We start from the raw sequence: 24,423 nt of genomic DNA, 5'->3' as shown, positions 1-24,423 counted from the left end.
AAAAAAAACCACCCTAATTGCTTCAATCATGCAGACGGCAAAGGAGCTGAGGCAGAGCACTTTGTGGCAGTGATTAGCAGCATTTAAAAGAGCCATTTATAAACTGACAGCCGGTCACAGCGTTAAGTCAATAACAACATCGGGTTGGGAGCTTTGCTAAAAAAAAACATAAATAGCTGCAGCCAGCGAGGCATTGGGATGGGGCTGGGATGGAGGGGATGCAAGCGTGGGATGGAACTGGAGGAAATGTGGGCGTGGGATGGAGTTGGGGCTAGAGGGGATGTGGGCATGGGATGGAGTTGGGGCTGGAGGGGATGTGGGTATAGGAAAGGGCCACATGCTTTCAGCAGGGCTTTGATGGCCCCATAATGCCCACTGCTGCTCTGCTCCTCACTCACCCGGTGCCGATACGTACCTTGGCCTTGTTGATGGTGCAGTGCAGGGCGTTGTTCTCTTGGTCATAGAGCAAGCTGAAATCCAGTGTTCCCAGAGCAGCTGTGAGAGAGACATGGGGCATTATTCATCAGAGACATCCAGTACGACCTGGCTTCTCGCCTAACAAGTGCAAAAGGAGTGGATGAAAGTGTTGGAGGAACGCAGAGCATCATCCAGCGAGCTCTGGGACAAAGCAGAGGGTCTCTTGGGGGGCTGTTCCCCATTCCTGGGAATATTTGGGCAGTGTGGCCAAGTCACCATGGGGACACACGCTCAGCACATCCCGCAGCACTGCTGCCATGCCCCTCATGCGTATTTTCACGCTGACACCTTCAAATAAATGATCTGCCAATGGGATCTTCTCCCAGTTCCAAGCTGTACATTAAGCCCAGTGAGAATGGAAATACTTTTGTGATTGAGATGAAAAAACTGCTTTCAAACAGAGCAGTGCTCCCTTACAGCGTTGGCAATCTGGCTGCAGCGGTGCATGGGTGCAAGGGGAAAGGCCAGGAGGGCAATGCATGGACCTCGGCAGCAGGAGTTAAATGGGTTTGAGAAATTCTTTCCCTTTATACTGAGCAAGTCACACCAACAGAAGAAATGAAAAAGCCGGAGCAACCTACCTCCCTGCATCCCCCCAAAAACAAACAAACAACCACCAAAAAAACAGAGCAATTTTGCTTAACACCAAGGCAGGGCTCGCTGCCCAGGAGGTAAATTGCACAAAGCGTGTGGCAGGAAATTGGGGGTTTTCTTCCCATTGCAAAGCCTCTGCAGAGCAGCTCTGCGGGGGTGGTGGCCGTGCAGGGGACTGAAAGCTCTGTGCTGTAATTTCACAGCCATCTTCCAGCCCAGCCGCGCGCGAGCCACAGGTTTGCTTGCTAGCAAACTGAAATCACTGCTCCTGAGCAAATATTTTTCCTTCAAAGGAAAGCAAATATTCAGAGGGGTTTCTGCCAGAGTAATGCACCTCCTTTGCTCTGGAGTAATTTCATGGCACGTTAGCTGCCAGTTCGGGTAAGTCATAAATCATGAGTTCACCCGCAGGGCTCAGGAAGGTGGCAGGGATGCAGGTTGAGGCTGAACACGCGACAACTCCTGAGTTCCCCATGGGTTCAGTCCAAGAGATGCTTCCACCCAAACCATCAAATGATCACCACCTGAATCATCCAAAACATCCAAATTATTGCCATCCAAAACGTTGCCACCTAAACCATCACCACGCAAACCGTCCAATCCACCCAAACCATCACCATCCAAACCAACAAACCACCCAAACCATCAAACCATCACCACCCACTCCATCAAACAACCCAATGCATCCACACCATTGCTACCCAGACCAACAAATCACCCAAACCGCTCAAACCATCACCATCCCAACCACCCAATCTATCCAAACCACCCAAAATATCACCACGGAAATCACGGGCTTATGCCAAATTCAAACTTTACAAACCCAGCCCTTTGCTTATGGAAGATGAACCCTCCACAATCACAGCCTCTCCGTCCCCACCAGCCCTTCAGCCAGCCCCAGCATACTCTGGTATTGATTATAGAAAGAGGCATGGATGGCTGGATTTGGTAACTGATAAAACAAAGTAAAGGCTTGGTGTGGAAACTGGATTTGGTCAGGAAATCCTAATAGAGCTCCATGTCCAGCCATGCAGTGCTGCAGCAGATGCACGCCTGTGGCTTCACACCGCAGGATGGGCATTGGTAGTGCAGGAGCAAGTGAGTTTTGATTCCCAAGAAACCAAGCTGTCCGCTTTTATTGCTTTCATTGCTGTTATTGTGGTTATTGCTTTCCCCCTCCCAGCCATCCTCGCAGCTGAGATGGAAGTGGATTGTGCTTTTAATTAGGGGAGCAAGTGCCTAAAAAAGAAAAGGGCAGCAATTAGGCAAGAAGCACTGTTACCAGACATATTTAACTCTGCTGGACTATTCTGAATGCTGCCCTCTAATCACACAGACTGCAAATAAAAAATAATGTAAATAAATGCCTTTGTCAGGCATCACAAAGGCAGCTTAGCGCTCACCAAACAGCAGGCAGGAGGTATCATTATTATTATGATTATTCTGCTCCAGTGATAAAACAACCATTAGGAGCTGTGAACTCATTAGCAGGTTCTGACCCTCCTTCCCAGCCACGAAGTGGGAGAGATGGATGGGAAGGTGCCACCAACGGTGCTAGGAAGAGAACCAAATCTGACTTGCACGGAACGTGGCATCTTCCACCATGGACCTTTGGGCACGAGTGGCCCCAGAGCAGCACAGAAACTTGGGCACAGCTCACAGAGGAAGGCAGCGATGGCATTTTCCCTTCCAAAACTGAGGAACCTTCTGCGTCGTCGCTGCCATTAGAAAGCCCAGCAAAGCGGCGCTCTGCGAAAAAGTGCAAAAACTCACTACAGGACTAATTAAAAAGAAGCCCAAAGGCCTTAAGTCCCTCTGCTTATCAGCACTGGTGCTCCCAAGATAATCTGCTCATGGATTTTGTGCCAGGGAGATCAGAGCGGAGCGGTAAAGAGACGGCAGGGGATTGTCTGGATTAGGGCTCCCTTACAGAAGGCACAGGTTCAGTAACCTTCAAACTGGGTATTTTTTAATGTGCTATAAAAGATTGGTCCCCATTCTCCCATTGCTTTCATTTCCTTCTGTGACAGAGATCGCTTTAAAGGTCCTGAAAGGCAGCGAGTGATTCTGTGCGCTTACAGCCCCATGCAAAATGTCAGCAAATGACTCCGCAGGAAGAACAGAAAGGATCTGTGCCATTTCCAAGCCGGGCAGCCATGGATCACCATGGCCGGTGGGTTCTGAGAGCCCCTGGGTTCACCCCTGGCCAACAGCCCACTTGATGGGGTGGGTTTTTTCCCCCAAATTGACAGCAATCGATATTTCTTCATCCCTGACACGCTCCGGCACAGGGAGCTGCTCCTTCCTGGAGCTGTTTGATGGATGCTCATCAGCTCCTCTGTCTTCTCCAGGAGGAGTGTTCAGAGGAACACTTATCTGCTAGGAACAGTTCAGAGATGCAATTATGTTTTACAGCACTAAATGGTCCCTGATGTCAGCAGCAATTAGACTTTCAGCAATTTCAATTTGGAGATGGCCTTCAAATCTCTCCCTCTCTCTCCCTTTAATGAAATACAGTATTGCAATTAATAACACCTCCCTCCACCCCAAAAAAAAAATAAACTGCTCTCAGCCTTAAATACAGAGATGAAAGATGCGGGAGGCCCCTGGTGCTGGCACTGGCCCTCCCCTGGAGGATGGATGCTGACCAGAGCCCCTTTTGTCCCCATGCTGGGGATGACACCAACACCACGCATGTGCAGTCAGCACCAGCAGAACCACGGTGCGATTTGGGCCGATCTGGGTGGGGGTTGGTTCAGTTTGCTGACTAAAACCCCGTACTTCTTTTGCCCTTCTCCAGATTGAAAAGATGATTGAAAGGTTATAAATGTGTGAAGGAGTTGTGATCAGATGTAAATATCCCCATCCCCACAATGTGTGTCTCCCTTCCACGCATCCCCCTCTTTCCCCGTCTGCTGGGTACCCCACAACACCATCATTATCCTGTCTGTCCTTAAGCAGCCAGTAATTAATACCCACGTTATCACTTTGCCTCCCTAATTATAACTTTGTGATAAAGTAGAGCCTTCCTAAATAACCCCAGTGCCCTGATCCCAGCCATGAGCTGCAGACTGAGCCCCCTCTCTTCCATGGGGTGGGAGCCATGGCTGGCAGCTGGTGGATGGGCAAAGGGATGGGGAGGGACAGCAGCTGTGGCTTGGAGCTGTGGAGTAACACCAGGCAGGAATATGTGTAGGGAAACCTGGATAAATGCTGCATCTCCCCAGCCAGAGGCAGCTCAAATCCTCCCAGCACTGTGACACCCACAGGAGATGGGACAAACCCCACACCTCTTTGGGGCTGCACTGGGAGGGAGCATCTCTATGGAGTGATGCATGGAGCATCCCTTGGGCTGATGTCTGGAGCATCCCTAAAGAATGATACTTGGCACATCCCAGCCTAGCTGCACCAAAGCAGAGGCCAAGGTGGAGATACTCAAGACACCCATAGAGGTGTCACCTGGGCACTGCAGTGGGTGGCCCGTGGGTGCTGTCCCAGCCCCAGCACTGCCGTCCCCACACCCCCACCAGGGATGCTGGCTATACCACCACCACCAGCCTGCCATCCACACTGGGATGGGTCCCAGGGAATGCGCAGTGCAGGTGACTAATGCAGCCCTGAATCACCCACTGAGGATGTGGGGGACTGCAAGACACTCCCCAGCCCAGCTGAGCCTCAGATCAGCACAAATCCCCACCCAGCTCCCTGGTGGTGAAACGGGGCCAGAAAGCCGTCGGCTGGCTTTTATGGATGGCTGCTGACCGCAGAGGAGGAATAGGCTCACCCCATGCATTTGTGTCCTAATAGCAGCCAGGGTCATTCTGCTCTGTCCCCTGGCTGAGAGCCTGCCATGCCAGGGGAGGACCCAGCACATCCGACTAAGGAGCCCAGCAGTGCTGCTGACACCTGTTACACTGCAGGGAATGCTGCTCCCAGTGCTGGCACCCAGCACACAGCCCACGGCTTCCAGCATCACCAGTGCATGGATGGCAGCACCCATGGGTGTTGGTGGAAGCGACGTGGCCCTGAGCACATCAGATCCCATGCACACCTCTGCCCTACAGCCCGACTGCCCCCATTCCTATTGCCAGCACGAGCCAAGGCAATCTGATAATTAGAGCAGCAAATAACCCAAATCCGGTTAAAGTCGCTGCTAACTGCCTGGCTGGGACAAACATGGCTTAGTAGGGAATAGCTCCCTGGGCACAAAGCTGCTCTCCTCCTCCTCATAGGCTGACACGACCCCTACTCTGGGCTGGGAAGGAGGCAGTGCCTCCGTGGGGCTCACACCCATAGCCCAGCATCCCCTGGCCGCAGGCAGCACAGGGCACAGCAGCTCACTGCCTGGGACAGTGCTCAGGACCCAACTGGCAGCCATCCAGCGCCGGGAGAGATGCCCAGGTGGGGCTGGAACGTTTGGCACAGGAAAAGCCAGCGCCTGCCTGGCACGGGGCCGTAAACAGCTCTGCTCGGTGGGAGCTCAGCCTGCCCCTTCCCTGTAGATGCGCATGCTGCGCCGCTCAGCAGCACTGCCTGCTTCCCCCATCACCTCCGGGCTTCAAACTTTGTGCTCAGCCCCGGGCAGAATCTGGCTCCTAAGGGTTGGGCTGAGCGGAGACCTTGGTTTGTATCTGAGCTGGAGGGCAGTGATGCTACCCCAACCGCCACTGCTGGCAGAGCCAGACAGCAGCTGCTCTGCAGCCCTGCAAGCTGCACCGAGCCGGGTGGGAAGGACGTTTTGGATGGGGAGGGGTTAAACCGAGCTGCAAACACCTGCATCTGCTGGAGCTGGGCTCGGATGCCCCCAGCCCCTGTGATGCAGATCTGTGTCAGTGGGTGAGGAATGGTGAGAAGAGTTTGCAGAGGCTGAAGGCAGCGATTCCCGGTGGGTGCCATTCCAAGCCGGGCAATGCCCATCACTGGCTGAGCACCCCTCAGGGATGAAGCAAAGAGTCCAAGCCCAGCCAGCAGCCACCGGAGAGGGCAAGGAGCGGGGCCGAGGCAGGGAAGCGGCCGCAACGGCAAACGCAGCAACTGGTGGCTCTCGGGAGACTTCCCCAGTTTGGGTCCAGCGCCCAGCCTGGCTGCGGCAGGGATGCTCTTAGCTACAACCCCCCCCCACTCCTCCCCCCAAGGGGCAGCACTACGGTGACAGCACAGGGTTTGTCACCACTGCAGTGCAATGCCATGACAGGCAGTCGGCACCAGGAAGGTCAGCGAGATGGGGACCGACCCGCAGACCCGCACCCCGCAAACTCCCCGCGCCAACTTGGCGACTCACTGCAGTCGTCGGACTCGTAGCCCTCCGGGTCCACCGCCTCCTCGGCTGGAGGGCACTTGGCTGGCGGCGGGGCGGGCGTAGTGCCATACGCCCCAAAGAGCTGGTCCACATCCTCGTCATCCTCGCGGGGCGTCTCGGTGGGGCCGACCGAGGGCTGACTGACCGCAGGACGCAACGTACCGCTGCGGCCGACGGCAGCGGGGAGCCCGCGGGGGAAGCGGGGAAAGTAATCGGAAATCTGCTTGATGGGTTTGATGGGGCCGGGGCAGACGTCGATAGCCATGTGCTCCTGGATACTTATGGTCGTTTTCTCTCCTTTTCGGAGTGTCATGCATGCGGCTGTCCCGGCGTCCCCGGAGAAGCGAGGAGGCCACGACGGTGGTGGCGGTGGGCACGGGCTCCGCCGGGCTCCTACGTGGTTCTCGTGCCCTCAGCCTCGGCCGCCGCACGCATGCTGCTGCCGCTCGCCCCGGCGCTCGCACAGCCCCGATCCTGCCAGCTCTGCCTGCGAAGGAGTGAGCGAGACGGAGCGACGGCTGGGAGGCAGGGGGTGGGCTCTGGGTGATGTCACCAGCTAGCAACAAAGCGGCACCGGCAGCGGAGGAATGAGGGCTGTGGCCGGACCCGGGCTCTGGGATGGGCATCTGCTCACTGCCCCTTCCCCAGCACGGCCACGGGGGGCTGAGAGCCCTCACCGATTCTCTTGGCTCCCGATTGCAGCACACTGTTTCCCGAGCCCCTCAAAGGAAGGAAGGTCACAGCGCATCACAAGGAGCCCCGTTCCGCTGTGCTGCATCCCCACAGTCGTGGGTTGGGATGGAGCTGACCTGGCTTCAGGGGACCGCGTTGTCCCCGTGCCCCACGGCTGTGCCCAGGAGGTGCCGTGCCACGTGCTGAGCGCTCAGCCCTCTCTGTGCCCCCTGCAGAAACGCCTGCACCAGAGGATGGAGCAACACGTGGTGCTTGGATGCTTGTGGCACAGAGCGAGGTAGAGGGAAAAGCATCGTGGTGTGACGTCCCCATGCTCCCTGGGTAGGAACAGGGACATGGACATGGGCAGGGATAGGGACAGGGACATGGGCAGGCTGCCCAGTGAGGTAGCAGCAAGAGAACGCTGCAGCATGCTGGCAGAGCTGCCTCCAACTGGTGCTTCCACCTGAGCTCCTGTGCTCCATCGATGCATCTGCGCTTCCACGTGACGCCAGGAGTGGATTTTTGAGCAAGGAGTGTTGGAAGAGAACAGCTATGAGAGCGTGGTGCAAAAAGTGAGTGAGAGGGCAGCTCCAGCGCTGCAGCTCAGTGCTGGCTCTGATGTGACGTGGGGACACGCCAGGTGTCACGGCCGTGTCATGCTAACCATGGGCAGCACCACCAGGTGACCCAACAGCATGCAGAGCCCATGGCAATGTGCACGGAACTGCAGCCTCCTGCAGCCTGGCATGCAGATGTCTCCTAAAAATAAAGCTTCGTTCTTTGGAGATCTTCCCCCCAAACCCAGCAAAGTGACGCACCACCTCTTTGTCTAATGAAAAATTCCATTTCTCATTCAGGTTTTGGTAAATGTTAATGGACTTCCCTGACTCATAACGCTCTGACACTCGGCAAACTCCCCCCATTCGTTCCTTGCCTGGAAGCAAAACGTTTCTCCAGAAGCATCCAAATCTGTCATTGCCCTGCACCTGGACACAGTGCAGCCAGGTAGTGGTGAGGGTGAGGGGTGGAGGCTCCGTGCTGCCCGGCCTGGAGGTGCTCCCACACTCAGTCTCCATCTTTGAGCGCAGGCTCCAGGATGCGGTGCAGGCAGCAAGAAGCAAAAATTGGGCCCGAAGCCCAGAAAATAGCAGCAAATTCCCTCTTAAATAAAGGGCATGTAAATAAATAAATAAAATCGAGTTACGTCCGAGCGCCTAATGTCGTTATTGCCATTACACGAGCATCATTATTTCAAATGTTTTCTTCAATAGCTTGCGACTCAAACAGGGAAGGATTGCTTTGCCGAGTCAGGAAATAGAGGCTGTAGGGTTGGGATGAGGCCCTGAGCTCTGCAGCCCCGGCAGCACAGATGGGTGATGCTCAGCCCCTCAGGGTGCAGCCATACAGGCAGGGTGCATGTGGGAATCAGTGAGGGAAAAGCAAAGGCAGAACTCGGGGCTGGCAGAGCTCCCTGCTGTCAGGACAGGATTGGCCCCATGGGCAGCCCCGTCCCCAGACACAGAGATGGAAAGAAACAAAAACAAGGCTAATAGCCCAGGTGGGAATTTCCAGTTTCCATCAGGTCCCGAGCCTCCCGAAAGCAGCTGGAGATTTTCCTCATCTTTTGGTGAGTCCCCACCTCACAAACCAAAGCAGATTGTCTTTGCTAAGCCGCCCCTTCCCACCTGCTCGCCCTGCAGGCTCTCACATGTGGGCTCATGTGATGGCCAGCAGGTAATGGGACAGAAATAGCACCAGGCTGGGAGACAAGTGCAGGGCTCGGGGATACAAAGCCGGCTGCCAGGTAAAGCCTTTAATTCCCACCGTCTGTCTAATGCTCTGGAATGTGACTTGCTGTGATCCCTCACCCCTCCCTGAGAAGGGCAAAAGCAGGAGCTGCTCCAGCTCCAGTGCTGGCATAGGGATGGATCCTGCCCTGGGATGGCTTCAGCTTGATTTCAGTGTTTTGAGCAAGGGGCAGAAGCATTGCATACACACATCCCAGCCTCTCTCTGCACCACACAGCTCTGCAGTGCTGCACAAACGGGATGAGGCAGCATGTAAATGAAGCACGCACCCAAAAATCCAGCCTGCCCTCAGCACACACTTCAGCCAAAGCTGTAGCAATCACTAAGCATCCAATTCTGCTGTCAAACTCCAGGTTTAAGTCGACAAAATTGAGAGCTGATTCCTTCTTAATCCATTCCTTTCCAAATGGAAAGTGCGGCGACGCGACAGCACATCTCCATCGCTTATCAGAGACTCAACAACCGACCCCGTGGTTATTTCATACTCTGTCAGCTCAAAACCAAACCTCTGCTGGAACGCAGAGCCGTGACACAGGGCAGCCACATCCTGCACAGCTCAGGCATCCCTTCTGCTCTTGCCCCACCGGTTTCAGGCCTGACTGAAGGCACAGCAGGCATTAAGGCTGCCTGCTTGAGATGGGAGGAGCAGAGGACACCAGGACTCCAGTCCCTGCGTGACATTTAGGTGTTCAGGACTTGCCTTGTCCTCAGCCTGCCCTGCTAATAGACAGAAAACGTGTTTGGCTTTCTTCAAGTGATTGCAGAAGGGGCTTAATTGATTGGCAATGCATGCAACGCAGCAGCAGCAGTGAGAGGTCCTGCCCTCGGCTCCAGGGAAGTGTGCGTCACATCCAAACTGCTCCAACACCCCCTGTGCGTGCTAAACAAAGCGACAACAGTAATGACAACTGGGAAATGGGGCTGAATTGTGCTGAGAGGCTCCATCCTGGTTGGTGTCACAGTTTCTGGACGAGCAGGGATGGCTGCTACCTGGCTGTATCCAGAGCTATTTGGGATGGGCCCAAAACAGCCCGACTTTGGGCAGGGCGTGATGCTGAACGCACACCATATGTTGCCATTTCCATGCGAATCCCAAAATAGTCGGCGTTTCGTTTTGTGATTTTCAAAGCACCGGGTTGTGGGGATGCAGGGCAGTAGTGCCTGGTTCACTCCATGGGTTCGGGACGCAGAGGCACACCGGGGTTTGGGGTCGGGCACAGAGCTGGGCCAGCACTTTGCTACCTGGAGGCACAGCCACCACCTGCTGCACCGCCGATCCCTCGCTGCCAAGGGAAGGGAGAGCTCTGTGCTGCATCAACTCCTATTAGGCTAATGTTATCTGCTCCCGGTGCCTTTCTGAGCTGGAGCCAGCATCCTCTGAGGTTTCCCAGCTGGCTCGCCTCTGTGCTGGTTTGTTTGCCTCTCCCAGCAGGACCAGGTGATGGGGAGCAGAGCCACCATCCATCCTGCAGCGGGGCCTCAGCAGGGGCTGTGATTCGGGCTCAGTTCATGTCCAGGAGCAGAGTTAACATCAGCATTTAGGGCCTGGCCCTGTTACCATGGAAATTGATAGACTTTCTGCTGGCATTTCGGTGGGAGGAGGCATTTCGGGCGTCGTGCATTTTGGGCAGGGAGCTGGATGCCAGCAGAGGGAAAGACCACCCATCACCAGCAGCGTCCTGAGCTCCGGGGATTTGTGAGACAACATCTCAGTTTGGCAGAATTAAAGAGCAATTGGGCTGCATTACGGAGCATTATAGCAGCTCCTCTCCCACCTACACATCAGGCTGATATCCTGCCAGAAGCGATCCAACCTGAGCCCCTGGTTAGTGCTGAAGGTGCCCGTCACAGACCCAGAGCTCTGCGCTGAGTTGTGCTGCATTCTGCAGGGCTCCCTCCTGGCTCAGCCCCATACCTGCAGGGTCCCGTGGGTGGGATATGGAGGGAGAAGCGGGCAGGTTTCAACCATTTCTTCTAACGAAGCCATCTGGGAGGCACCTCCCAGGTCATTAAGCAGACAGAGGAGTCACTAGATGGCCCTGCTAGTCCTGCTCATCCGATCACAGCATGGATGTTTTGAAATGCTCTTGCTGATGCTCTGAGGGCTTCTCCCGAGCCTGCTCCCTGCTCCCAGCCTCCCTGGAGATGGAAGAGGCTCTCTGAGACCACATTCCCAGGGACCATTTCCTTCCCAGCATCCCCAGGACATCACTGCTCTCGTCAGACATCACGGGTCTCTGCTCGGGGTAATCACACTGACAGTGACGGGTGTAAGAGCCAGGGAACCATACAGTGAACATCGTGTTGCTGGCTAATCATGACATTAGCATTATTGGATTAGAACATTTGCATAATTTGGGTACAAGTCGCTACCTGCGCCGGGACATATGTTGACATGAATTTACATCCATTTGCATCCCAATGAAGCTCTTCTGATCACATCGTGGGAAACCCAGCTGTGGACAGAACCAGCAAAGCCCCGTATGCGTGGGTAGTTCTTCCTGAGATCTTACCCTGTGTCCTTTGATTCAATGATTTGTTTTTATAGGAAGGGAGGAGTGAGATTCGATTACTTGATTCCTGATTCCTAATTTCCAGAGCATCCCTGAGTGCTTTCTAATGCACTTGTAGCGGAAATGCTAAGTCATGGCTGGAAGAAGTAATCGAGCACCTGGTGAGAAGGCAGGGCCAACCTAGGGGAACTCAGGTGTTTGCAATTCAGAAGGGGTAAAGCCAGGATCCACCCCTTCCCAGATCTCATTTAAGGGCTGGCAGTGGAGATGAGGGCATCTTGCTGGAGATCCCTGTCTACCAGAGACCTTCCAAAGGTAAGTGGATTTTCTTCTTTTGTTTGTATGTCTATGGGTGCACTGTTTTTGCTTGTTCTCGTTTGCTGTAGTTTAGGATTGTGCCACCCTGCTGGTATTGCTGTAATTTCCATCGCATCTTAGAGCCCCAGCCCCAAAGCTCCCATTATATTTCTCTTGGGTTCTTCCAAACACTGATAAAACTGGGCAAAAAGCTTGGATGCAGCAAGTTGGGCCATTTCCAGATGCAGCTTGCAGCCTGGACACCACTGCACACTTTACAAATAACAGGGACTTATCTGCAAGCCTCTGAGATGACGCAGCTTCACATGGAAGGTGAAGGCTATTGGGATTAAATGTGTGAGCCCAGCACAGCCTGAAGTGCTCGGCTGCTGCAGGGAGCAATGCTGCTGTGTAGGCAGGAGTGCTTCTCCAGTCCTACTGCCTGACGTCCCTGGGCTCTCTTCACCCAAACCAAATGCATCTGCTTGGCTTCTCTTTTCTTCTTGATTAGAAGAAGTTGAAAAGCAAAGAAAAGGCAGGAAAACACTATTCCTGTAGGTGAAAGCAGTGCTGTGCTCTGAGCATCTCAGAACCCCTCTCCCCAACGTGTTGGGCTGCAGAACATCCCAGCAGCAAGGAAGCACAGCCCTGGTGCTGCAGCACAGAGCAGAGGCATTTGGCCTCAGCCACAGCGTTTCCCACCCACCTGCTCTGAGCATCCTCCGAACCTTCAAAGCCTGTTAGTTAGCATCCCTCTGCTTTAATGGCCCAAGCTATTAAAGTGGGGGATGTTTCGAGACTTTAAACAAACATGTCAAGAACGCTGGCTGGAGGGCAGCTGGGAGCTCCATGTGGCTTTAGTGAACTTGCAGCCCACGCTTTTGCTGGCACGTATGGTACTTCACCTCAAAGCAATCTCAGTACCTGGAAACTTCTGGACTTGTGTATGAGAAGTGGAGACAAAACCTGTCTGAGAGGTCAGATGGACCTGATCTTAGTGGGAGAGAGGAAGAAAACCATAGTTTCTGGCTCAAAGGAAGAGCACTGTTTGCATGGCTGCCACCAGGTGCTGATGCCAAGGGCTCCAGGCAGTGAAGGTGGGAACACGGCACCAGGAGGAGGGGGTGCACATATGCATCACTGCTGGGACGTGGGGCATAGCACCTATGTGATTTATGGCTGTGAAGATGGGATGCTGAACGCTGACTGTCGGAGTGTTTGATCAGCCTGGGGCTGTCAGTGTGGCTCCCAGCTGGAGGCACCAGATAACAGCAGCAAATTAACCCCATTCCCCTCCCTGTCTTTTGCGGTGGACATTTCAGAAAAGAAAAAGCAGGGAAGGGAGGCAAGCCCAGTAAACCAGGCCTGCTGCTTCACAACCTGCTTCTCTTCCTGCAGTGCTGGGGATGCTGCAAGGACCCTGAGGCAGAGCCTGGGGAACACGGGCTTGGGAACACAGCTGCTGGTACTTGAAGAGGTCAGAGCCTAGCTCTTCCCAAAGCTGTGCATGGAGAGGATGCAAGGCAGCACGGTGAGAGCAGAACTGGCATCAAATACACCAATATGGGGTATGGAGCGTGCTGAAAAAATCAGAGTCCCATATGTTTTCCACTTCGCAGAGGCACTGAGATGGGCAACATCTGACTTCTGCTTTCCCTTTTCAGCCCTCTCACTCTCCCCTCCCTGCCTTTGAGAAACAGATGCACCCATTCATAACCATGCAAAAGCAAGTGCGCATTTGCTTTTCTGACTGCAGTGCAGCTGGTGAGGCACAGGAGGGAAAATGATGCTCTGTATGAATACACAAATTATCCGTGCTGATCTTATTACACTTGAATAGCAAACGAGCAGAAAAAGAAAACATGAAAGAGAGAGGCATTGTTTGGGCGGCGCCGATGTAGCATCATTATTGTTTATCCTCTCAGAGCACTCCATCATCCTAATCCCACTGCCTCCTGCAGTGATAGGTCAGCGTGGAGCAGTGGGAAGTAGTGCTGGGAGCCCTGGCAGGTCGAGGCCAAGCATCCCATAACTCAAGGCACCATCAGTGCTAAAAAGATCCCTGTTCCGCAATATGTGGGGGTGAGATAAGAACACAAATCCTCTCAAAGGTGTTTTTATTTGTCCCATGGGTAACAACCCAAAGCCACAGCACAGTGGTAAGAGGGAATAGAAAGCAGCTTGTGCTCAGCACCAGCCCTGAGAGCACCACATTGACTACAGCGTGGTCTTGGGTATATTAAAAGAGCTTTGCAGCCCCCCATGTCCTGCACACCCAGGTGTGCAGAGGGCTGGGGCAGCTCCTCCTGGTGCAGAGGCATTTGATGAGCCCAGCAGCTCATTCTTTACATAGCAAGCAGCAATTATGGGGAGTGCAGAAAAAACAGGCGCAAGGTGGGAATCTGAACAGCTCGCGAGTCACCTGCTATCAAAACAGGAAAATGAGTGAGTTTCCTACTTAGCACTTACTACATCAAGGTGGCTTGGTGATGCTAATTAAACAGATATCACCCAGATGCAGCCAGAAAGATTTACAGTCCTTGTTTGTGTTTCTTGGTTTATTTTTCCATCCTTTGAGGCAGCACGAGAATGGCCATGGGTGCAAACCCAGCCCAGAGGCAGCAGAAGCTCCTGTTGAACAGGTTTCTCCAGCAGGATGGGGCAGAGGTCTGTCACTGTGTGCAAGGAGAAGTGAGAATTGCCCAGAGCTGCAGCCTGCCCTGATGGGAAGGCCCTGTGGCAGCACCCAGGTGGCTCTGAGCAGCAGGAAAGCTCCAGTCCAGGGACAAGAGTGGGAAGGGGCAGAGATGCTGCCTATCTGCTGCATGCCAAGGTTTTACGGACAGTTCTCAGTGCCAGGCAGGGATTGGGAGAAGGAAAAGAAATGCAGTGTGGGTGCCTTCAAACAAAAGCACAGAGCCTTGGTGTCACACAGCTGCGCTGGTTCTGTTGGTTCTCTGCTATGAAGGCAGTAAGAGGAATTTCTTCTGCAGTGTGAAAGTGCAGAGCAAGGGTTTGGGTGTGGGGCTGCCTGGGTGCTGGCAGGCAGCACACGTCATGCTCCCACCTCCGGGCTGCTGTGGGTGTACACTGCAATATCATCATCTTCTGCCTCTCAAGCATCGCAGGCATCTCGGTGCTACCTGAACATACTGCTAATCAGCCCGTGGTCAGGGACGAATGCGAATCAACAGCTCTAGAGAGGAGCCTCCTGCAAGATACTTACCCATTGCCTGGCATCTTGCACCTGCTGAAAGGCTTGTTATCTGACTGCAGCATCAGCCCTTCCAGACAGCTTCCAAACCTCTTCTTCCATAGCACTCATGAAAAATACCATCTGAATATCAGTGGGATTTATGTGCCCTGGTGTGCTGAACCATGGCACGCAGCTCCGATGTAGGAAGAATTCCCTTTCCCTTCAGTCTGTAGTTGCAAAGCAAACCCAAACTTGGCAGCTTACACCCAGTGCTTTCGGCTCTGAGATCCCACAGCTGACTTTCTCACATGCTGGTTGTTTTCATGGTAAGCAGAGCATTGACCAGGCAGGATGGCACAAGAGATGGTGGGTTCTGGGAGTTCTTCATCCTTGGACTAACGGCAGCTCCCCAGCAGAACAATCCCAACAGTAACCATCAAGGTGCTTTTAGAACAGGAAAAGCCAAACAGATGGAAAAGCTCTGTGAAACCTTGAAGCTGAACGCAGGGTAGAAGGGAAGACGGAGCAGCCAGGGCTGTGTACGCTCAGTGAGCAATGCAGAGAACACTACCATGAGCTGACTGTCAAACCAGAGCAAGTGACAAGCTTTGGGAGGCTGAGGGACGGCACTTGACAGGATGACATCCAGTGCTGGCTTATGCTCAGTGATGACATGGCAAACCTTTCTCTCAGAGGGGCTGAGGAGCAGACCTGTGCCAAAGCACCAAAGAGGGGCAATACGACAAAGGACAACTTTCAATGCAGAATTCAATTACACTCCTGCTGTGTGAACCACTGTTCCATGGCTGGGCTGTTCTCTTTCCCTGCTGGAGCCAGCCGAAGGATTTGGAGAGCATCTGCAACCTGGGAATGGGAAAAGTGCTTTCCTGTCTCAAGAATGGTAAACAGTTGTTCCAGAGCCAAAGCTTTATTGTTTCCAGTAGTAAAACACTACATAAAAGTTGTAAGGGAGGGAGATGAGAACAACAAAACAATAAATGCAACGCAAACGGAGTAGACTGAGCACCATGCACTGAGCCCTTCTTGCCCTCTTTGAGCCAAGTAAAAAGACATCAACTGGTGCAGCTTTGGGATAATATTCCAACCAGAGCTACAGAATACAACCAAGAGAGTCGCAACAAAGGGAAAGGAGAACTTGAAAATAGAAATGACACAGTGGTGAGTGTGTTCAGTCACAGTGGGATGGGGCCAGGTCATGTTCTCCTGGGCTGGATCCTTCCCTTAACTCACACGCAGTCTTCCTATGGATGGCAGAATGGGCTTGGTGACCAGGGTTAGCAACCACTCCACTTGGAGCATCCCTCAGGACAACAAGCTCATCCCTTGCTCTCTTCAGCACCATGTGTTGAAACTCATGTCCAGGCATTTCTCTTCCTGCAACCTGTGTCACCCGAAGGCTTTGCCTTCATTTACCAAAGAGCAGAAGCATAACGGAGGAACAGTTGGAAGGACTTCCCCAGTAACATACCATAGAGTGTTAGCTGGAAAAGCAGTAGGGGAACAGTGCTCTGCTGGACCATATTCATTTAGAAAGAAAGTCAAGGATTGATTTCCAATCTCCTGTTATAGTATTCCAGCACTCGATCTCATTTATCTTCATACTGCAGCCATTTGTAAGAGCATACACTACATGCACACGAAGAGCCCAGCAGCAAAGGAGCACTGAACAAAAGAGTAATAACCAAGGGAACAGGTTGACATTAACAGGCATGAATTGCTTTTAAATCCATGACTGAAGAGGGAACTTTTTGGAATCTTTCGTTTCTTCAGCAAAACACAGGTCAGATTCAAAGCATTTCATAACAATGCACAGACTCCTACTTGCCTAGAGTGAGCTTTTGTTCAAGCCTTTAAAGATCTAATTGCTCTAGAAATGTCAGGTAATTTGATTTTTCTCATCAGCCAGGCCTCGGAGGGAAATTGTCCATCCCAGGGAAGTAGCAGGACTGGGGCAGAGCTCTCAGCCTGACTCACTGTGACACCATCACTACAGCCAGGTGCTCGAGACTGCCAGGAAAAAGGCACAAAGCAGGCCCCTATTTGTGCAGGAGATCACAAGGTGTGCACGTGGGAGGAGAATCTGCAGAGCTTAATGAGATAAAGTAATTGGAAAGCTTTTAGCTGATTTGGGCAGCCAGCTGGGGGTGTGTGGGGTGCTGTTCTCCCACCCAGAGCTGCATTGCCCGCAGTGCAGGGCATGATGACCAGTGGGCTCACTGCAAACTTCACCATGCCAAACCAGAAGCAGGGCTGGCCTCGTGGAAGTCCCCATTGGTGCCAGGCAACGTCCGTAGTGAGGCCTACAGGAAAGGGCAAGAGTTGGGTTCAGGCAGCTCAGCTCCATCTTCACCTCTGTCAACAGCGGGTTCTGCTGTGGGTGCACCGTTTGCCTTCAAAATAAAGACAAGACTCATTCAGATTGGAAGAGACCTCTGGGCTTCCCATGGCCCACCCCACCATGCACAATGACCGCAGTCCTCAGTGCCACATCCCCATGGTTCTCCAGGATGGGGGCAACCCCACCTCCCTGGGCAGCTGTGCCACTGCATCACAGCTCACCCACGCTTATGTTCCAGCCCCTTCACCCGCTTTGTTGCCCTTCTTTGTGTGAAAAGGAGTGGAAGGACTTGATAAAAGTTATCTGAGATTGCTTTTAGTTCCTTGGTGCCATTTTAAGAGCTTCCTAAAAATAATAATAATGAAGAGAACGTCTGTGCATCATTACTCCGCACGCTGTCAGCAGTCAGAGCCCATTAAACTTTATTAAAGAAAGAAAAGACAGGCAAATTGGGAAAGGAGGAGAAAGAAAAAGCAGTGCTGATGGGGCTGGTGTTCTGGTACATCACTCAGAGCAGACAGAAATTCAAAGGTCAGCCCTAGAGGTTTCCAAACAGCCCCCACTGAGCCAGCCTTGCCCCAGCTGGGCCAGGATGTGAGGGGGGTGGTGGGCACAGGACAGCAGGGCTCATGCATAACAGGATCATCCAGGTTGGGAAAGACCTCTCGGATCCCCAAGTCCAACCTCACCCCACCTTGCCCCCTGACCACAGCTCTCAGTGTCACAGCCCCGTGTTCTTAACACCTCCAGGGATGGGGACGTCACCACCTCCCAGGCCAGCTGTGCCAACACACCACTCCTCTTTGGAGACGTTTCTGCTAACATTCAATCTGAGCCTCCCATGGCACAGCTTGAGGCCATTCCCTTTTCTATATGCGGCCCAAAGGACCCTTTTCTGGGTCGAACAGGACACAAATTATGCTCGTTCCAGGAGAGACAACCAGGACTGCCTGCAAGAGGCACAAAAACAGGAGCTTCATCTCCAGCTGCAGACTTCTTTCCAGATATATTGAGTGAAAGAGACAAGAGAATGAGTCTTTGTCATTCCTCTATTTTCAAGGAAAGAGCCTTCATTTAAAACTCCGTGAAGAATTACAGAAATGGTGAAAGTAATTTATTTTTTTTAAGCGAAGAAAGGCTTGAGAACCCGACTTCAAGGCGAGGCTCAAAGCAATGGAAATGTTTTGGTTCTATCACTGGAAAATGAAAACATTTTAATTCCTTAAAACGTGGGAGGGGGCACTGGCTTCTTCTGAGGTTCCTATTTAGCAGTGCATTGTACCTAAAGCAGAAACCCTGAATCACTTCCCAGCTCTGTCACTCCTGGAAGACATGTTTTATTTATAAATACAGCGGGATCGTTTGGTGCTCTGCAGCATCGATAGGGGAAGGCAGAGACAGCTCAAAGCTTCTCAGGCATGAAGGCACAATTCAGTTTTTTCCACTTGTGGAAGAGGGACAGCTCATCCTCAGCAGCAGGAAGGCTCAAGCCCACAACAAAGGGGCACGAGTGGGGTGGGAGGGCAATTAAAGGGAAAAAAGAAGCAACTTTCTTGCCAAGCACAGGAAAACAAAAGTCACCTCCCCAAAGACTGCCACCAAGAAAGTCATTACAGAAATTACTCTCTCATTCGGAGCCTAATTAATGTGAGGACAATTTTGTGGGTTTTGTTGTTGTTTTTTTTTCCCCTGCATGGAATGAAGTAGACCCAACAAAGTGAAATGTTACCTCCTCGTCATCCCTGAGGGAGCAAACCAGACATCCGAGAGACAGAAGAGAAGGCAAAGAAGATGGTAATGCTTTAAACTTCAAACATGGCCTGAGAATTCCCTGTCACAATAACAGAGCAGCTCTGCCCATCTCCTGCCTTAGCAGCTTGCATATTTATGAGCCAGACTCGAAGCCAACCCCAACCAAGGAGGCACTGAGACGCAGAGGGAGTAAATGACACCACCTCCTTCCTAAACCAAATCAGTTCCTGAAAGATGGAGCATAGATCTCCCCCACTGGATAAGTGCTGGAAGTTCTGGGCTGTGCTCCCAGCTCCACGCAGAGGGATGGCACCCCGAGCTGCAGCTTTGGTGCATGGAGAGAAGGGCTCTGCTCAGAGCCCCTGGCTGCCTCGTTTCTCTGAGCCCACCTGGCTCTGCCATTTTTGCTCAGCTCCCATACGCTGCTGCTTAACTTGGCTCTGTTGAACCGCCAGCTGCTGCACCTCTCTTTAAGTATTAATGATTTAGACAACATATTGGCACGGGAGCAGAAATGGAGAGAATGTGATTTGCACTCAGATGCGTGCTACTAATTAGCTCGTCTTGTGGCTGCTTTGCCACATTGAGGGGAAGTACAAATAACACCTTTTCCAGCCCCGCCGCCCAAACTCCCTCATCTTACCCTGTCCACAGACCATCTCAGTGCCACAGTGACCACCAGTGGGATTCACCCACTCCTCTGAAAGTGCCCTGCACTGGGACCCACCAAAGAAGAACTGCAGCCAATCCCCTGTGCTCTTAATCAGCTCCCTGCAGCAGCCAAGCCCCAACCCAAAGCTGTAATCTCCATTAAAAGCTCTCCGTGGGCTAATGAAATCCATCAAAATATATGGCTGGTTTCTTTGTTTAATGCTGTTTAATTTTCCCTTTCGTTAATAAAAATGTCGTAATTAAGAACAGGGAGGCTTTTGCTCTTCTCCCACTAAGGGAACAACACATCAACTGCGCAGCTGAAGAAAAAGGAGTCTCTCCCCAGCCAGGCAGGAGCAAGGAAGGGGAAAAGGGAGAACAAGCATTTCTTATCTGCAATTTTCCTTCTCTTCATGTTAGCAGTCTGCTGCAAAACCAGTGCACGACCTCCCCTACATCCATCCACCCGTGGTGCTCAATGGAAAGGAAGACAGGAGCCACAGAAAGAAGAAGAACAGCCTCAGAGCAGGCACAGTGCTTAAGGTTGGAGGGCACCTCCGGAGGTCTTCACCTCCAGGAATTGGACCTTCACAATGAGAAGAGACAAGAGGATCCAGAAAACAATGCTTCTGAGAACAAGCAGTAAAAAAAACCCAGCCTTTGGCAGCTCCTCAACTCACTGCTCTCTTCTCCAAGTTTGGCTCAAGGGCTGAGGTTGCCTAAATCCCAGTGCAGCACTGACAATGAGTCACTCCATGACAAAGCCCAGACTTCATTATCTGCCTCACCAAACCCCAGCCGGAGCTGGAGCACCATGCTGGAAACCTGCAGAACTCTTCCTAACAGCTCCTTGTCTTCCCTTGGCCGTGTTGGCTGTGTGACCACGCTGCTGTCTCAGCCTTTGGGCCTGAAGAGCTCAGGACTGTGCTTGCAGCATCACTCCCTACAGCCTCGGGTTTAAGGGTGCTGACTGGTTCTGCCACACGGTGCTTGAAAACAGAATGAGAGCAGAGGTGAGAATGAGAAGGAAGAAGAAAATCACTGCCAGAGCAACACCTGAGGTGCTAATACAAAGCAAAAACTGCTCCCCAGATAGCACTACAAAGTTTCAGAGCCAAAAAGCAACAGCAAGATCTGCCTTTAACATCCTTGTGGTGCCACATGGCACAAGGTGTGATGCACCTCCACCTGCAGACCCTGAGCTGAGCAGCCTCTTTACAGCAGCTGGGACATAAACGGCCCCAGCCATAATGAAGCTCTCCACCAATATTCTGGTTGGTTTAACCTTCTCCTCAGCAGGATGCCCTCTGCATCTCAAGGACTGTTTTAACTGGACTCATGTGATCATCACAGTTTTCAGGTTTTTTAATGTACATGCATGTTGCATGGCATTTTAGCTCCCTCCTGCCAGCAACGAGAGATCCCACTGAAAAGCACTGATTCCTCCTGCCAAGCTTTGCATAAAAGGGCTTTTATTCCTAGAAAAAAAAAAAAAGGTAATTTTGTGCCTATGAGACACTGTTTGCACTGTCATGGCCAGGCAGCAGCCAGCTCAAGTAGCAGGAAAGCTCCAAAGTGCTGAACCTTGTACAGATAGCATCCAGAACAGCCATCACCTGCATCACAGCACAGCCACACAGCACCACGAAGCAGTACATCCATACAGAGCCCTCTGTTCCACAGCACAGTCCACAGATCAGCACTCCATGGGAACCTAAAGCCAGCAAGGGCTTAAAAATAAACCACCAGTCTGGAGCAGCATTGTAATCCAGAGGATGGATGGAGCAGAAGCACCACTCATCTGAATTGCTTTGCAAGAAAAACAACAACAAAAAACCCTAAAATTAAAGAGAACTGCAAATCTCTGAAATTTGCCTTTCAGTTGAAGGCTATTCCTAGCAGGCAGCGTGGGGAGGGGAACCACAGCTCCATGTTGCACTGAAGGATAAACCTGCACTCTCTAATCCAATTTACACCCCAACACATGCAGCACAAGAAGGGCTCGAGAACAAAGCAGTGGCAGCTCACAGAGTGCAGGAGCACTCTGGAGGGAGCAGTGCTAACTGATAACTTAAGGGGTTTATGGAATACATTAACAGGAACTGCAGAGAGAGCACATTTGCATCTCTTTCAGCTGCTCCAGATCAAATGTGATGGCAGCTCTGCTCTTGCAGTCACTTAATTGTTCCAAGGTTGTCGAGGGGGAAAGGTGTCTTATTTTCCCCCCCCCTTCACTGCAGAGCTCTGGAAGTAGCCATGCTCAGCTTTAAGAGCTATGTAACATTAGGAAGAATTTCCTTCAGTCTCATAAAGCTGCTGGATTTGTGCTCTGCTCCAGTAGCACTCAGCTCTGTGCAGATGTGAGCTCCTTGCAGGGAACTGCTCGAGGCTCCTGGTGCTCCCTGGGCTGGCTGCAGGAAGCTCCAACCCTGGGCCATTACTCATGTTGTGGAATAGGTTCTGCACAACAGGAGGAGGGAAGGAGTGAGCTGTAACACCGTGACAGCGCCTGCCACCAGCACAGCAGGGAGAGGTGATGCCAGGCCACAGAGCTGCACCTTGCAGAGGGCTCAGCTTAGAGGGATGGCAGCCCCCAGTCAGGGACAAGCCCCACGGGGGATGCTCTGCTTACCTGGGCCTCTGCCGCCGCTGCTGTCGTGCCCATCTGCAGCCTGGTCACTATGGCAGCTCTCTCCCTGCCCGCTGCCTGCGCTGCTGTGGCTCCCAGACACCCTCATGGGCCGGCCGGGCTCCCCGGAGAGCACTGTGGGACACAATGGAGAGAGGGTGTTTAGCAGGGAAAGAAGCAGATGGGGCCAGGTCTTAAGGGAGCCACCAGCAGTCCAACCCATTGCTGCTATCTGAGTGATAACGGGCCAGCCCCATGCAGCCAGTAGCAAAACCCACATGGAATGTTAGCTCCTCACCCTGTCCTGCTTGCTGCTTTCCTCCTGGAGAGCCTTTTGACCCTGCAGATGAGGGCCTGTCCTCCTGGCTGGAAGAGCTGAGCTCCGAGTCGCTGTCGCTAGAAACCACTGTGAGAGAGATGAAGGGGGAGGAGAGGAGAGAGACAGTTATTCACAATGTTCATAACACTTACCAAGAGGGTGCCAGATGGATCCAAATAAAACACGAACAAACGCTGACTCGCTGATCACATCTCCCTCTCTAAAAGCAGCACTACCTGCAGTTCTTCCACAGCTGTTTGTGCTTCCTTTCAAACACCAGGCACACTTTTTCCAGATGATTTACAGCTCAGCAGCACACACCCTAGCAGTGCCAGCACCTGCAGCAGGTGCTCACACTGCCAGTGCTCCCTCCTGGTCCCATCCAGGATCACAGGCAGCACACACACTGCTCCCACTGACACCAGAGAGTCCCTTCCTGCTGCAGTTTGCAGTCTGATCTCAGTGATCTGTTCCAACCTTAATAACTCTATGATTGCATGCTAAAGGCTGTGCTGGGTAGAAGGGAGGGTCCTGGCTCCACAGCAAGAGGATTTACAGTTGGTAATTCAGGCTGCAGATCCAGCCCTGGGCTCCTCCGAGCTGCAGAACCACTGCAGAGGCTCCAAGATCTATAAGGAAGGCCCCAGGTAAACACAAAGCATATCAAACAAGAAAACCCCACAGCGATGACACGTAGAACCCAACCTTATCAGCCCATCCCTCTCTGCACGCTGCCCAGAGCTACATTACTCATAGGCCCCCCCAGGCAACGGCATCTCCTCTTCCTCAAGGAGACTCTCCTCCTATTCCAAGTCTCTCTGTTTCCATGAATCCCAGCCCTATTCCCGCTGCTTCCCATCCTCCATAGTTTCTACACAGGCTGACAGCTTCATTTAACCAGACACAACCCCCAGACCAGCAGCTTGCTTCCACTTCTCCATGCTGTTATGTGAGCACCTCTCCTCCTTACCTCTCCTCCTTACAGATAACTGGGCTGCCAGCTGCTCAGTGCAAAATGAGAAAGGTGTTTCCCAGCAGCTCCTGGGCTTTGCTAACAGCCTGATCTTAGAACAGAAGTGCTGAGGCCAAGGATGGAGGTACTCACTTTGCCCCTGCATTGTGTTACTGGTACAGCCTGGATTCACACTGCTGCAGGGCCGTGGGTGCAAGGGTAGAGGCATCAGTTCACCTCTCTCCATCAGCATTAAACTCACTGCATGCAACCTGCTGAGCTGCAAACCCTGTACCACAGCCCAGGGCATGAGGGCTGCTATTCTTCCCCTTGCACAAGCTGTCCAACACTGCTGCCAAGCACCTCCGCTCCTGCGTGCAGTCAGCAATCTGTACTACACAAAATATTTTACTTAAAAAAAAAAAAAAAAGTGTATTAATACTTAAAATAGAGCTTTTCCAGAGTTACCATCTCTGAGGATATTAAAGCAGGCTGCCAGCGTTATTGCAAACTGTGATGGATGTTGTGCTGATGTGCAGCTCCCTGTGCACGGGGTTGCTGTGTGCTGGGGACAGGCTGCTGGTGCCCTACTGCCAACCCCACAGCACAGCCTCCTCCTGCCCCCAAACACTTCACACCAGAGCAGCACTAGCAGAGCCCTGGCACAAACAATGAGTGTGTTTCCATCTTGCTGCTACAAAACCCAAATCCCAGCTGCCAGAACCATTCCATTGCCCTGCTGCACAATTCTCTTGGCACTCATAGAGTCACAGAACTATAGGGGTTGGAAGAGACTTCTGGAGATCACCCACTCCAACCCCCTGCTAAAGCAGGCTCCCTACAGTAAGTCACACAGGTAGGCATCCAGATAGATCTTGACTCCAATCCTCTTTTTTTTTTTT

At 52.5% G+C, this 24,423-nt stretch overlaps 1 protein-coding gene and 1 long non-coding RNA gene across 2 annotated transcripts; both read right to left on the bottom strand.

Moving 5' to 3' along the window:
• Nucleotides 1-17: 17 nt before the first annotated feature.
• Nucleotides 18-7,045, bottom strand: LOC104913937 (double C2-like domain-containing protein beta). Its single transcript, XM_010722062.3, has 2 exons — nt 6,353-7,045; nt 18-495 (listed from the first exon to the last, which is right to left on the bottom strand). Exons 1-2 carry the CDS (start codon nt 6,681-6,683, stop codon nt 395-397), a joined length of 432 nt encoding a protein of 143 aa, XP_010720364.1. The 5' UTR covers nt 6,684-7,045; the 3' UTR covers nt 18-394.
• Nucleotides 7,046-15,771: 8,726 nt separating this feature from the next.
• On the bottom strand, nt 15,772-24,339 carry LOC104913936. The gene is made up of 3 exons (XR_795728.3): nt 22,549-24,339; nt 22,254-22,385; nt 15,772-17,270 (listed from the first exon to the last, which is right to left on the bottom strand). It is a non-coding gene; the product is annotated as an uncharacterized LOC104913936 (long non-coding RNA).
• Nucleotides 24,340-24,423: the final 84 nt, after the last annotated feature.

Source organism: Meleagris gallopavo, chromosome 21 (assembly GCF_000146605.3).
Source record: "Meleagris gallopavo isolate NT-WF06-2002-E0010 breed Aviagen turkey brand Nicholas breeding stock chromosome 21, Turkey_5.1, whole genome shotgun sequence".
Classification (NCBI taxonomy): Eukaryota; Metazoa; Chordata; class Aves; order Galliformes; family Phasianidae; genus Meleagris; species Meleagris gallopavo.
The sequence above is the reverse complement of the archived record's forward strand: the minus strand, read 5'-3'. Positions and strand labels throughout refer to the sequence as shown.